Raw genomic sequence first — 15,587 nt, 5'->3', positions numbered from 1 at the left:
GAGAGTCTGAGAGGAAATATGTTTGAACAGATACAAGTTTCATACGTCTAATGACAGGCTGTAAACAGCAGAATAGCCTATTTCTGCTCCTATATACCTACATTTCCAGAGAGCTGCCACTACCATCACTGTCAATCTCACAAAATCAGCTGTTTTTGTTAATTATCTTTTCAAACCATAGCAGACTATTTCATTCACATATTACAAATTAAATTTACCTTTCTACTATATGGATTTGTTATCACTAGGTTGGTGTCATCAGATCCTGATAGAATATATTCTCCTGTATCATTCCAGCAAATTGTATTTACCTGTTGCAAATATAGAGGCAGAATATTGAAAAGGAATCCCTCTATTTCAGAAAGGCAGATAACCAGTGACATAAACAACTTATCAACAGCTCATCCAAAGAGGAAACTGTTTATAATCACAAACTGTAAACAATCTAAAGGTTGGATGTGAACAGAAATATTAAGCAGGAAAAATACGTAAATAAATAAAAATGATAATAAAGTCAGAAAGCAATAAAGACTAAAAGTAGTTAAAATGTTATTTAAAATTGTGTTTTCATATTACCAATTGCTTATGATAAATATTTTCCCCAATATGGAAGTAGCTTTGTTATTGATATGTGGATGCCATGTGGCAATCATATGGCAAGTTCAAAAATGTAGTCGCTCTTATATTGACCTTTGTTATTATTCATTCTGATATCTCTCTTCACCTCTTCTCTAGCTTGTCCCCCCCACCCCCCAGTCCCCCGGCCCCTTTTCAGCATCACTTCCTAACTTATTTCACTATTCTTTGTTTCCTTCTGTTGATCTCTGACTTTTTCTTCTCTGGGTGGAAAGTAATAATCAAATGTCATGGAGTAACAAGGCTTCATTTTTAAACAAATATTATGCAGCTTGCAGTCCTTGGATTTCCTTCTCATGTTCTCCACTGATCACACACACATCTCTCTTCCCAATTCACTCCTAAATGCGACAATATTTTTCCTTCCCAAATCCCCTTCTTCCTACCATCCCCTCAATCCCATCACTAACACTTCCCTGTTGACTTCAGCTGTGACTGCCTTCCCTTTCAAATAACAGCTCATCACTGTATCCTGCAGGCTCCATTAACACAACCCTTACCCTTAGACCTACAAACATTTCCACAGGTGGCTGATGAGAGATCACTATTCTGTTCACCAATACTGAATAAGTAATGATCAAAGTTTATAAAGAAAAATATATTTTGGAGTATGAGATTTATGGTTATGAATTGCAACTAAATGAATGAGACTGAAAAGATTATTAATAGTTATCTATTGTATCTGGTGTTCCCGATGTGGTCTCCTCGGTATTGGTGAGACACATATAAATCAGGGAGCCGCTTTGTCATGCACCTCCGCACCATCTACCAAAAGCGGATTTTCCCAGTGGCCAACCATTTAATTCCTATTCCCATTCCCACACTGACATGGCAATCCGTGGACGACTCCTGTGTCATGGTGAGGCCACTCTCAGGATGGAGGAGCAACAACTTGTATTCTGTTTTGGATATGATTTCTCCTTCTGATAAAAGAAAAAATCCCCCTCGCCTTTCCCTCTTCTAATCCCCATGTTGGCCTCTTACCTCTTCTCAACTGCCTATTGCCTCCTCCTGGTGCCCTTCCTCCTTCCCTTTCTTCTATGATCCACCCTCCTCGCCTATCATATTCCTTTACCTTTCCTGCCAACCTGGCTTCACCTATCACCTTCTAGCTATCTTCCTTCTCCTCCTCCCACCTTTTTATTCTGGCATCTTCCCCCTTCCCTTCCAGTCCTGACGAAGGGTTGCGACTTGAAACATCGACTGTTTATTCATTTCCATAGATGCTGCCTAACCTGCTGAGTTCCTCTAGCATTTTGTGTGTGTTGCTTTGGATTTCCAAAATCTCCAGAATTTCTTGTGTTTATTAATAGTTAATGGCTTGATTGCCATATAATAGGCATGAAATTAGAGATCATGATACAGTCAGGAAAAGTTATCAGTGCATCCTGGCCAGTCAAAAATTATAGGTGCCTGGCCAAGACAGATGGGAAAAGTGATGCTGTGTTTTACGTTGTCTGTAATCAACAGACAAGGTCAAGCAAAGCTAGAATAAACTTGCCATTGAACAAACAATTCCTGAATACATTTTTAATAATTAACTATATAACACTTAAAAAAAGGAATATAATTTTAAGATCATGGGGCAAACTATTTGGCTTCTGGAGTTATCAGGGATACCGATGATGAAACTGTAAAATACTCTGGAAAGAAAATATACTTCGAATACTGTGCTTTCGGTCACTGGCACACAAGATAGTGGAGACAAGAAAACTGCTAGCCTTATCCTTGACAGAGATCTGAGGGAGTAGGAAAGAATTATGATTTGGACAGGAGGCATTCAAAAGGAGAAAATATAAAATTGTAGATACATAGAAAAAAGGAATATTTGGAACATTAAATTAATTTGGAGGAAAAGAGTACAGAAGCAACTGTAAATTTTAAAATGGTTATCAGGACTTCAAATTCCTGGACGTATTTAAGAAACAATTATTGAATTGATTTTATTATTTACATCCTTTATATACATGAAGAATAAAAATCTTTATGTCTCCATCTAAATGTGCAATTTATAGTAATTTATAATAAACAGTAAAATAGTGAGAATAGTAATTACTTTTGAACTGATTAATTAATGTAGAATGTTTGGATCAAAAATTGCATTAAGTCAACAAAAAAAAAACAGGATGGACTTGCATACATTTTACAGGCAGGAACCCCTGAAAAAATATTACACCACATATAAGAAACACAATATGCAATATAGATGATCTACATATAGGAGATCTGCACAAAGGCATTTTCCTTGGGTATTTCACCATTGCCAAGGGTTAACTGCACTGTACGATAATGAAGGTGAAAAATAACATGAATGGTAACAAAACATTTATATTAGTCTAAACTAAAAGCAGCTCATTCTCAAAAGACAGAAGTTTGATTTGCTGAGTAGCTTCAGATTTCCATGCAGAATAAAAGTAGTACAGAACACTATTCAGTAACAATAAACATATCACAAAGTTAACTCTGTAAATTGTATTCTGCAAATCCATTCTTTGTAAATAAAATGAGTAAATGCAGTTCTAACAACACGTTTAACATTCCCAATGTAGGATGAGTTTGTAGCACACATTCTTTTTGTTCATAGTGTGACGAGAATACACATAGATGTTAGCTGTCCTGTGAGATCAGCAGTTGGTCTGCCACCTGTCCTCAGGGGAAGGAGAGATAAGGGACAATGAAGCAGCATCTGGAGATGTGTAATGAAGGGACGGGAGAGACAGCTGTCTGGAGCGGCTCCCCCTTTGAACCCTGAACTGTTTGAAGTGATAGACAGGCGATACCCCAGCAGGGGGATAAAAAGGGACAGGTTCGCTAAGGCACACACACACGACACCCGAGGTAACGAGACCCTGGAAGCGGTGTGCCTCTCACGAGTCGGTGGGAAGTATCGGACCTTAAACGCACAGGGTGGAAAGGTACAATCAGCGGGAACCCAGTGTGTGTCCACCCTCGCTTGGGTGCCGGGTTCACTGTAGAGGATCGACCGCATCTGGAGGAGGGGTCACAGTCGGTGACCTCAGGTGACATCACAAAGGACCCGCCCGGAAAGCTGCTTTGTGGGCAATATCGCCGGTTTGTGAGTGGAAGCCGTTTCTGAATGATCAGTCGTTCTCGTTCTCTCTCTCCCTCCCCCCACGTTGTCCATCGCCATGGCAACGATTACTGCGAACTGAACTACTAAATTGGACTGAACTTTGTGCCACTTTGAAATTGGTCATTTACCCCTGGACAACGATAGAGCTTGATTGATGCTGTTATCTTAATTCTGTGCACATGTGTGTTTATCATTGCTGAACTGTTGCATTTATTATCCTTTCGATTACTGTGTTGTTTGTTTCTTTAATAAAACTTTCTTAGTTCTAGTAATCCAGACTCCAACTGAGTGATCCATTTCTGCTGGTTTGGCAACCCAGTAACGGGGTACGTAACAATAGCTAAAAATGCGTCTTTAATTAAAACGTATACTCACACAACCATCGTGTACATTCAATTTAGCTTCAAGTTTTAGTCTTTGGATAAATTCTCTTCTTCCTGCAAATGGGAACAATTGTCAAGATGCAGTGAGTACAATAAATAGTATAGAGTCCTATGAGATACATACAGATTAGCTATAAAAGTGCAAGAAGAGTTTTGGCATTAAACAACAATTCCTATAAACTATTTTATCAATAAAAAAGTTTTAATAATAATTCAGCATTCAAGTTTATATCACACAAGGAAATACCTAAAAGCTTGAAAAATTTGTCATTAGGCTGTCATCTACTAAAAATGACTAAAAATACCAAGCAATCAACTTCTAGATACCAACTTGGCATTGTAATTTAACTAAATATCTAAACTGTAACAACAATGGAGAGTTAGGCTTTTCTGTCTGGAACATCCAAGCAGTAAAAATAATATCCTTTGTAAAACTTCTTCTGTTGTCAATAATAAGCCACTGATTAAATTAATGAGTTTTGGAAGAACTGCATAATTGTTCTCCATTACTCAACAATACATTATTCACAGAAGATGGAGAGGAAACAAAAAAGAATTACATATGATTTAAAGAATTGTGGTACTGCCAGGTTAATTACATTAGAAAATACAAGATGTTATACAAATCTAAACTGTATCAAGTTTCATGATAGAAATTTCGATAAAATTATTTTGAGTTGTTCATTTGTCAAACTGATAAGGGTAACCGTTTTTGAGCTTTTACTCAAAAACCAATGCTTCCATCTTTCAGTAAATCAACACTATCTGTGCCTTCTACAAATGTTAGTACTTGTTTCCACTTAACTGTATTTTCCTTATTTCCACTTATAATAATCAGAATCAACATAATCAAGAATCAAAGTGATAAATATAAATGTTATACAAATTGTAAACATTCACAACTTTAATGAAAAAAAGACTACTTTTATCTCTTATCTATAGAAGCATTAAAACTGGGTCTTTGCCATGAATGTACTCCACAAAAAAAAGCTATTTTAATCCACAATTGAAAAGCATCAAAAAAGGAAAATGCACATTTTAGTAGGTATAGATCAACTATAAAAAGTGCATACAAGTTATGTGACTTTCTAGTAATTACCAGAAGATAAGAAAGATTGCTGAAATATTTTTCAAGACTCATACTACCTTCCTAGTTAACTATATTATAGCCTATCAGTGAACAATAACAAGGATCATTGGTAATATGTTCTGTTCTCTCATTTAATCAAATACCTTTGATTTCTACCCAGGATCTATCCTTGCTCCCCTCACATTTTCTTACCTACATGCAGCCCTTCAGGAATAGCTGCCAAAATGCTGCAATAGTTTTCACAAGTAAGCTGACACTCCATGCTTTTCCTCATTACCAATTCCAAATTCTCACACCAACATTTAGTACTTCATCATATTTAATACCATATAGATCTTCAAATTTCTTAATAGAATGTGCTTCACTCTCATCCAAATTAGACACAAATTATTGTATCAAAATTGGAGATTGTCCAGTGTTTCCATTACTACTGATATAACTGAAATATTAATCTCTGATTTCATTGTCCTTATTAGTTCTAGGAAGTGAATTCTTTAATGGCCCTATTTGATCTTTAATATTTTATCTGCCACTAGCTAAACAGCTATGAATCATTCATTACCATGGCTCAAGGTTCAATGTCCTTGTATCATACTTACTTCTATAATTATAAACCCAACTACTTACAAATCTAAATTTGTGCCATATTAACTCAGGGAAAATATGAATCTTTTGAAATAACTGGTTATTTTGATTTGAGAAAGTTGCCTCACTGTTTCCTCCCCATATACAAATTAAGACTACACAAATTTTCAGGCTTAGAGAATCACTTTTGGTCAGAGCAGGAAATAAGAGCTGAAATTGTTGGTGCAAGCTTTATGCATGTAATGCCTTAGTGGATAGATGCCACCAGAGTTTTGAACATTGTTTTACATCACTTGTACAAATTTGTCCTGCATACAGGGCCGCAAGCCACCGAAGTGGCACTTAACTGGATGGTCCAGGATGGTTTCAACATTAGACCATAAGACAAAGGGGCAGAAGTCGGCCATTCGGCCCATCAAGTCTGCTCCGCCATTTTATCATGAGCTGATCCATTCTCCCATTTAGTCCCACTCCCCCGCCTTCTCACCATAACCTTTGACGCCCTGGCTACTCAGATACCTATCAATCTCTGCCTTAAATACACCTTAATATTATGGGGATCCACGCAATTTGGGACACTTCCACAAAGTATAAGTATTCATGTTCTTCCAGGCAAGTGCCTCCTCCGAACTCCTGCCATTGCTGGTGTTCCCAACACTCCCTCAACACACTTCTTCATCAGCATACCCATCCCTATCACTTACTTCAACTTGCACTATCATTTCTCACGCAAACACGAGGAAAACTGCAAATGCTGGAATTTCAAGCAACACACATAAATATTGCTGGTGAACGCAGCGGGCCAGGCAGCATCTCCAGGAAGAGGTACAGTCGATGTTTCGGGCCGAGACCCTTCATCAGGACTAACTGAGAGAAGAGATAGTAAGAGATTTGAAAATGGGAGGGGGGGGATCCAAAATGATAGGAGAAGACAGGAGGGGGAGGGATGGAGCTAAGAGCTGGAAAGTTGATTGGCAAAAGGGATACGAGAGGATCATGGGACAGGAGGCCTAGGGAGAAAGAAAGGGGGAGGGGTGAAGCCCAAAGGATGGGCAAGGAGTATAGTGAGAGGGACAGAGGGAGAAAAAGGAGAGAAAAAGAATATATATATACATATAATAAATAAATAATGGATGGGGTACGAGGGGGAGGAGGGGCATTAACAGAAGTTAGAGAAGTCAATGTTCATGCCATCAGGTTGGAGGCTACCCAGACCGAATATAAGGTTCCTCCAACCTGAGTGTGGCTTCATCTTGACAGTAGAGGAGGCCGTGGATAGACATATCAGAATGGGAATGGGACATGGAATTAAAATGTGTGGCCACTGGGAGATCCTGCTTTCTCTGGCGGACAGAGCATAGGTGTTCAGTGAAACGATCTCCAAGTCTGCACCGGGTCTCGCCAATATATCATTTATCACATATTTTTGCCTCTGTAACACTTCCATCCTCAGCTCATACAATACATTCATGATCTTTTCTCAACATTTCCACCATATCCAAGATCACACCTGGCCTCTTTTGACCTCTTTCAGTCAGCTACATCAGTGCATCTGTGTTACAGCTTCACTTTTTGTACAATTATTAGTTAATTTAGAATACAAATGGTCAAGAATTGACCAATTATATTCAATTGTATGAGAGGTCAGGTGTTGGATCTCACAATGGGTGAGCATTTCGGAGACAGTGACCACAGCTCCCTGACCTTTGCCATGGCCTTCATTCGACAGGGATAGGAGCAGGCGATATGGGAAAGTAATTGCGGGGGGGGGGGAATTATCATGCGAGTAATCAGGAACTTGGGAATAGATGTACTCAGGGAAATGCACAATGGAAATGTGGTTGTTGTTTAGAGTGCACTTGCATTGGGGTTTGGATAGGTTTGTCCCATTTAGGAAGGGAAAGGATGGTAGTATGAAGGAACTATCACTGACAAAGATGTGGAACATCTAGTCAAGAGGAAACTAGAAGCTCACTTAAGGTTTAGGAAACAAGGATCAGCCAGGGCTTTAGAGAGTTACAAGGTAGTCAGGAAGAACTGAAGACTAAATTTAGGAGAGTTAGAAAGGGTATGAGAAGGCTTTGGTGAGCAGGATTAAGAAACCCTAAGGCATTCTACACGTACATAAAGAACAGGAGAGTAACTAGAGTGAGTGCAAAACCAATCAGGATTGGAAGCTGGAGGAAAGGATATTGGTAGGGGATGGAGGGAAGATATCAAAGGGATTTTTTAAAATATATATACACACATACAAAGAGTGGTGAATGTGTGTAACACCATGCCAGGGTGGTGGTAGAGGCAGATACATTAGGGGCAATTAAGAAACTCTTAGATAGGCACATGGATGCTAGGAAAATGGAAGTGGGGGGAGTTGCTAGATCAGGGGTTCCGAACCTGTTTTATGCCATGGACCAACATCATTAGACAAGAACTCCATGGACCCCAGTTGGGAACCCCTGGATTAGATTGATCTTAAGAGTAGGTAAGAAGGTTGGCACAACATTGTGGGCTACAAGGCCTGTAATGTCCTGTAGTTTTCTATGTAAAAATTATGATTTCCCTATTGCCTGAGTAGTATAATAAGAATTGTTTCCAACAAATAATCTGTTCACTGCTTATCTGAGAATACTACAGTTAAAACAACTATTAATTCAGTCTAGACATTTGTCAATAACCTTTCATCTAACTAACCATAACACTATCATTCACCCCATTTCTTTTCTCAAAACTTACTCCACTCTCTTCTCACCAATTCTCTTTCAAGGTTGTTTGCCTGAATTGTTAGCTTTATATTTATCATAGATGCTGCCTGACTTGTTGAACAATAATAATTTATTATAATAAATACAATAACCAAAGTAATGTGTTTGCCAGTGATAAATGTTGATATAGTTATCAGCTAAACTCCACATAGGAAGCGTTAATTCCACAAGATTTTTAAAAATATGAGATTTAAAAAAATGAGCCCATCCAATACAATGAAACATGCATTCCACAAAGTAAAAATAAGTGAAAATGGTCTTGGCCCAAAACGTCGACTATTTACTCTTTTCCATAGATGCTGCCTGGCCTGCTAAGTTCATCCAGCATTTTGTGTGTGTTGCTTGAAAATAGTTAATGATGTTCGTAAATGGTTAAAAAGAAACTAGAAACAGTGGGAGGTCAAACAATCTTTAATTACGTCAGGTACAGTTTTGAAACAGTTGGTTGTATTGGTCTATCTGCTTGTTCATTTTTTAAAAATCAAAACACTTGTGTCTATATTTAACTTTATAAAATATACTTACACTGCATCATTTCATTACTATATTTAGATGATACCCTTCATCGTCATTTATCTTATTGCATTACAAATCTAGGTGCAGTGATGATACCACAACATGGTATCAGAATCTGTCATACACTTCCTCTTTTTCTCAAAATACACCTTTTCAAATGCTGGTTTCAAAATGTTGCTGTTGTAGTTATATAGATGTGTAATGTATACATTAGATTTCACATATTCATTGTTATTTATTTAAAAAATAAGGTAGAGGACAGCAAACTGCATTTATATTTATTATTATCCAAAAACACATCAGCTGAGCAGTTCTGAAAATTGTCACACTCATCTAAACTATGTTTTTAGCACAAACTTTAGTTAAGCCTCTCTTGTTTGCAATGCTTAGGCATACATACTATTTTTGCAAGGTCCTGCTTCGTAATGTTCACTTCAATATTCCCCATCCAAATTGAGGCCCTCTGTGTGTGGTGGGGTCAGCCATGGACATTGAGTCCCAACTGTCTATGTGAAACACAAATCAGCATGCAAGCCAGGGCAATACCATATATGTAAAAGGCTCTCCCTCTCTACATAGCAAATGAATCCAAATGAACAGCAGAGACAGATATAGTTTGGTACCAGTTTGTCACAGGAGTTGCCAGTCAGCATTTCACTGAACATAGGACTGTCTTATGGACTCCATCTTCGGATTTTTCCTCAGGGCTTAGTCCTGAAGCCTTCCCTATGATTAGATATAGCTGCAAGGCAGCACAGGCTTGAGATCAGAGTTTTTCTTCTCTTAGACGAGTTGCCAACCACGGCTGATGAACCTCATCTGCCCAAAGCAACTGGTTTTAAGGCGCCAGTAACCCGCCTTTGCTCCTTCTCCTGCAAGTAGAAATGGTTCCACTGGGCTCAGTGGCTAAACCACCTGTGAAGGCCAGGAGCTGGACTTGGTTGTCAGAGGCTATTTGAGACAGGTGCCCTCGGAAGTATTTGATAGGTAATGGGAGCTTATCCCCACTACCACCGGCAGCTTAATAACCTTAAGGAACTATCTGAAAAGTACTTAGAAATCAAAATAATTTTTGGTCTACCATAGGCTTTCTTTCTTGTCCATCACCCCTAAAAGAACTCAAATTTTTTTTAAAAGTTTCTCAAATTCTGATATCTATTTACTGACTTCACGGATATGAAACTAGTAATTGAAATATTTACAGATGCAACTTGAAAGTATATTATAACCCTATTGTCCTCATTGGGTAAACTTTGCAGGAAATTGAAACATACAAAAGATTGCATCAAGGCAGTACATGATGCTGAAACTGGAAAAGAAAATGCACCAAATAAGGTTCTATGCTAGAAAGAATAGATTCAATTACTAGGCAACAGTGGAGACCGCTATAAGGCAAGATCCTTAAAAACAGAAAACAGTTGATCAGAATGCTTAGCAAATGGTTAAAAATCTAGAAACTGTAGAGAACAAAACATATAAGCTTTCATGAGCCAGAATAATTAAAATTTTACCATCACACAAGAAATCTTGTTTAAAGTACTCCTAATATGTAGCTAAAGAGGTACAATACAAGGAAAAGGAGGAGGAGGAGTGCAGGGTTATAGAACAATTCCACCAATACCTATTAAACCACATCTGGAATACTGCATTCAGTACTGCATCTAAGGAAGAATATGTAGTCAGGCAGTCATTGGACAGATTTATTTTGGAAACCTTAACTTAAAAATGAGAGATTCTACAAATTGGGTATCTTTACATAGAACATATTGAAGTTGGCTGAGAAATGATTTAGAGTTTTTAAAAAGTACAATGGGAGATTGATAGGGCATTAGAAACTTTTCACTGGTGGATAAAAATTCAGGACTGAAGACCTGGTGCTTAAAATTGCTTCACCAATTTTTTTGTAATGTCAAAATAGCATGTTGAGTCACCTAAATGCGTCCTTAGACATATAAAATTGAGATCTTCAATTATTAGGTACCCAGAAAACATTGTCAAGCTTCTCTAACACTGCATTTTCAGGTTGCTGTACTTTATTGATGAAGTTTTTGCAGCTTCAACATTTAGTCCAGCAGCTGTGAGCTGAGCACCCAACATCACACAATGCAGACAGCTCTCCTCCAGATACAGGACTTTGGTATTTTAGAAATAGACACACTTATGATGGCAGGAGGTGAGTGACAGCTGAAGAACAGTGTCCAGAGCAAAATTACTTTTTGTCCAAGGGCAACACAGAAATCCTCTGGGTCCACAGCAGACAACCCACCCTGCAAAAACTCATTTCAGGGAGGTAGCACCATCAATTTGCGGGAGACTCCCAGAGCTTCCGGGAGAAGTGGGATGTCTGCAATAGAGTAGCTCCTTAGCAACTAGCCAGCTAGTTTAAATAACGTTAGCTATGCTAATGAACAAATGACACCTGTTAAGCTCACCTCAACATGTCTTTTACATTTTAATCAACTATGGGCAATGGAAAAGTCACTGTTGCAAACAATGCAGCAAACAACACTGTCATTATTTTTGACCCCTATTAGGCAGGGGTACACTTTAGTGTAGACTGGGGTGACGTACGTTTTATATTTTCTTTTTTTGGAACACTTTGCCATGGCGCGCGCGCTCGCGCTCTCTCTTGTGGTCGCTCTCGTGCTCACTCTCTCTCTCGCACGCATGCTCTCTCACTCTCGTCTCTCTCGCACTCGCTCGCGCTCTCTTGTTCTCCCTCTCGCTCTCTCAAAAAAATTGATTTCCGGGACATCGTATATAATACGTGGGCATCAGGGAGCCACTATTAATATGCAGGAGACTCCCAGAACTTCCGGGAGAGGTGGGATATCTGCCACAGTCATACACAAGGTTGCCAGGGAGATCACTGTAGGGTGTTAAACAGCCCATGAGTGCTTGTACTTTAGTGAAACTGCTAATTGAACACAGATCTACATAGTCAAAACATAGAATGTGCAAACATTTAAGGATTCCAAAACAAAATATTTAAAGAAAGAGAATTATAAATATAATTTTACGTCTAACAAATTCGTAATTGCAGATAGGTATTATGTACTAAGAAATCAAAAGCATTAATGCAAATATATGGATGTTTGTAAATGAAAAAATATTTACTACTTAAAAGTTCAAAGATGAATTTTAATGAAAAGATTTCATACTATACATGTTGCATTTCAAAAACAGCACAACATATATTTGTACGCTAAGTACTCCATCTGTTGTACAACTTTCAAATCCCTGGAGGTGATCAAACAAGGACCATTAGACCATGGTAATTCATGTAAAATAAACTGGAGATCCTGATACGTCATGGAGACCAATCTGTTCTACTGACAACTATAACCTAAAATAAAAGCAGAGGCGTTTGGCTTCAAGGCACACTGCATTCCATTCCTTCGTTAGGTTCCATTTTAGTTCATAAGAGACACTGGCCTATTTATGGAAAATGATTTTTGTAGTTCACATAACCAAGTACATTGGGAAATAATTTAAATTTACTGGTTATTTTCAATGGTGGAGTTCTTTATTTCTAATATTACTAGTTAGTATCCATTGAAGGAGAAGCATGAAGTCCAATGTGATGGTAAATATGAGAAAATGATATTTGAAATGAAGTACAGTTTATGTGATGACTTAGGAGACCAAAATGCTTTAAAAGATTAGGGAAGTAAGGTCAGGTGCAAGGATTTACTAGTCTGGAGAATAATGGATGAGTGACAAAAGGAACTTCAGAATTCTTGGCTAAGAGAAATTAATAACTGTCTATAAATCAGTAAGTAGATAAATGACTGGATGAATACTGGAGGATTGAGTACTAAAAAAATGAATGCAGTTGATGAAGTAGTTAGCATGAGGCGAGTGAGTAAAGGGATTAAGGGATTAGTAATTTGCATTAATCATTCAAATTCTCTATTCTAACCAGTATCATTCCATTGCCTCACTGCTCACCAGTCTACAGAAACATTTGTTTTGAGTTCTCTCCTGATAATCATCCCTATCCACTCTCTTCTTCTAGAATCCTACTAAATCTATACGAGTTCTTGGAGATTGGACATATGCCAAGTGAAGTTAATATTTTTTTCTGCCAAATTGCAAGGAGAGACAGGAACTAAAAAGATTGATCTTGTACAGCCATTTTTTAGGCCTTAATCCTGGGCATCACGGTAGCATAATGATTAGCGTAATGCTATTGCAGTTCAGGGCATTTTAGAGTTTGGAGTTCAATTCCAGCACCATTCCATAAGTAGTCTCCATACGCCCCCCACCCCCACAGTGGAAAGCATGGGTTTTCCCCGGGTGCTCCAGTTTCCTCCCATAGTCCAAAGATATACTGGGTAGGTTAATTGGTCATTATGAATTGTCCTAAAATTAGGTTAGGGTTAATCGGCGTTGTGGGGTTGCTGAGGCAGCATGGTTCAAAGGCCAAAGGACCTACCCCATGCTGTATCAGTAAATAAATAAAATTTCTACTCCAAGAAACTCACACCACAGGACATATCCAAACCCACCTCCCAAATGCAAAATTTAGAACCAGAGCACAGTGTCAAAATTTGCTTAAAAGGAACACACTATTGACATCAGGAGACTTGAGCGGACAGCTCCAGAATTCATTGAAGGCTGCTCATTCACTTTCCAAACCCTAGAGAATGTGCAATAAACAGGGAATCATTTTCCTACCATTCTATGGGTGGCTCAAGAAAGAATGACACTGCTGGAAGCACTCTGCACAAAAGGTGTAGTTATCCCGAAGGACTAAATAACTGAATAAGGAAATTAAGGGCAAAAGTCAAAGGTGTTAGTGAAGAGAAATGGCTGCAGCAGCTCTCTGCCATATCTTCCAAATTACTGCTCAACCCAGCATCAGAGAGGTCACCCACACACCCAAGTACAATATACATAAAAACATGATTTAATCTACTTTGATTTCAGTGAGAAACAGATGCCATCTCCAGCACTGAGATTTGCCAGCTTTGCTGGCTTCTCACAAATGCCAGAAGCCATTAACTACACTCAAAGTGCTCTTAATGGGATCCTATAAAGAACACTGATCTTTTCATCGACAGGAAAGGATCGTGACTTCTTCAGAGTACCATCGCTGTGGATCACAAAAAGAACTTTTTCCAGAGAGAATGCCATGTTTCTAGAGCAGACATGACTACCTCACACTTAAAGGACATGAATGCTGGATACATTTAACAGCCAACACTGGCTGTGAGAGTGGATACTGCAGAGAAAGAGCCAATTCTCTTCCTACCTTAATTCTGACATGTCAGAATTTACCGCTTTTCATAAATGCTTGCTGATCTTCAGGGTATATCCATTTGTTTGATATTTCTAACAACTTCACATCTCAGTTACTAACATGTTCTTTTTGATTAGTTTTCCTTCATCTTGCTACCCTCATTTTATTAAATATAGCATTGTGTCATCTAGGCAATCATGATTTCAGTTCTAAAACAAGCATGTCCTTTACTCCCTCCATTCCCCTCCATCTCTAAACTTAAATCAAACTGTACTTTAATGTTTCTAATTCTAGTTACCGACCTGAAATGGTAAATCTGTTTCTGTTGAGTATATAGTTACCTGGCCTGCTCAGTATTTCCAGCTTCTATTTTATTTCAGATTTCCGCATTACAATTTTACTTGCCTGCCAATTGCTTATAAGGTTTGTGACAGCACTTCAGCACACCTTTAACGTGTCACCTTAAAGAATTAAGAACTCCACATAAAATAATTTTTTGTTATGATCTCCATTTTGTGGATGTAAACACAGATGTGCAGATCACTGTGACATATCTCGTAAAGACATGAAAATTCTTTCCAAATTGCTACATTCTAGGGGATTACCACTCTTGGAGGAGGTTAGAGTTGTCATGCTCTTTGTGAATGCTGTGGCAGGTCTTAGTTCTTCTGATAAACAGGATTTTCCTCCTGGCATACATCTCATTGATAATGATGTGCATGCTCTATCTCCCTCTCCCTTGCAGTCTCCAGATCCACTACAGAAGCCAAATTATGAACTGAAGTTAACTAATTTTTTTTTGCAAAGATCCAATTTGTATTAATGATAAACACATTCCACTTTTAATAAATCAAATACAGATGCGATCTAATTTCTAATCAAATTACATCTGTATTTGGTGGACTAAACCTTTTAAAGTGTGTTGAAGAATGGAGAGATCTACTCCCCTAAACTCTCCCTCTTTTGTCCATCTTCCCTCCTTTAAAATGCTTCAAAAATGTTACCTATTAGATCATGTCTTTGATCACCGACTTTGTCATTTTAGGTTTCAATTTCATATTTGATAATTCCTTTGTAATGTTTCTTTGGAGATTTTGCTACATGAATAGAAATAGAACAAAGAAAATGAAAGTTGCTCTTTCAAAGTGATACCACAGTAGCGTAGCAGTTAGTGCGATGCTGTTACAGCTCGTTGCTTTCTGGAGTTCAGGGTTCAATTCTGGTGCCTTCTGTAAGAAGTCTCTATACATAATACCCATGGAAGGTGTGGATTTTT

At 38.2% G+C, this 15,587-nt stretch overlaps 1 protein-coding gene across 6 annotated transcripts in view; it reads right to left on the bottom strand.

The window, feature by feature from the left end:
* Nucleotides 1-15,587, bottom strand: part of dcaf6 (ddb1 and cul4 associated factor 6) — a 176,542-nt gene that overhangs the window by 157,144 nt on the left and 3,811 nt on the right. For all 6 annotated transcript variants that reach the window (XM_063050755.1, XM_063050753.1, XM_063050754.1 and 3 more), the window contains exons 2-3: nucleotides 4,106-4,167; nucleotides 219-311 (exon numbers count right to left, since the gene is read on the bottom strand). In XM_063050755.1, coding sequence (XP_062906825.1) covers nucleotides 219-311; nucleotides 4,106-4,167 — 155 coding nt within the window. The remainder of the gene's footprint in view (nucleotides 1-218; nucleotides 312-4,105; nucleotides 4,168-15,587) is intronic.

The sequence above is a fragment of the Mobula hypostoma genome, chromosome 6, assembly GCF_963921235.1.
Source record: "Mobula hypostoma chromosome 6, sMobHyp1.1, whole genome shotgun sequence".
NCBI classification, from domain to species: Eukaryota; Metazoa; Chordata; class Chondrichthyes; order Myliobatiformes; family Myliobatidae; genus Mobula; species Mobula hypostoma.
This window is presented reverse-complemented; position numbering and strand designations above follow the sequence as displayed.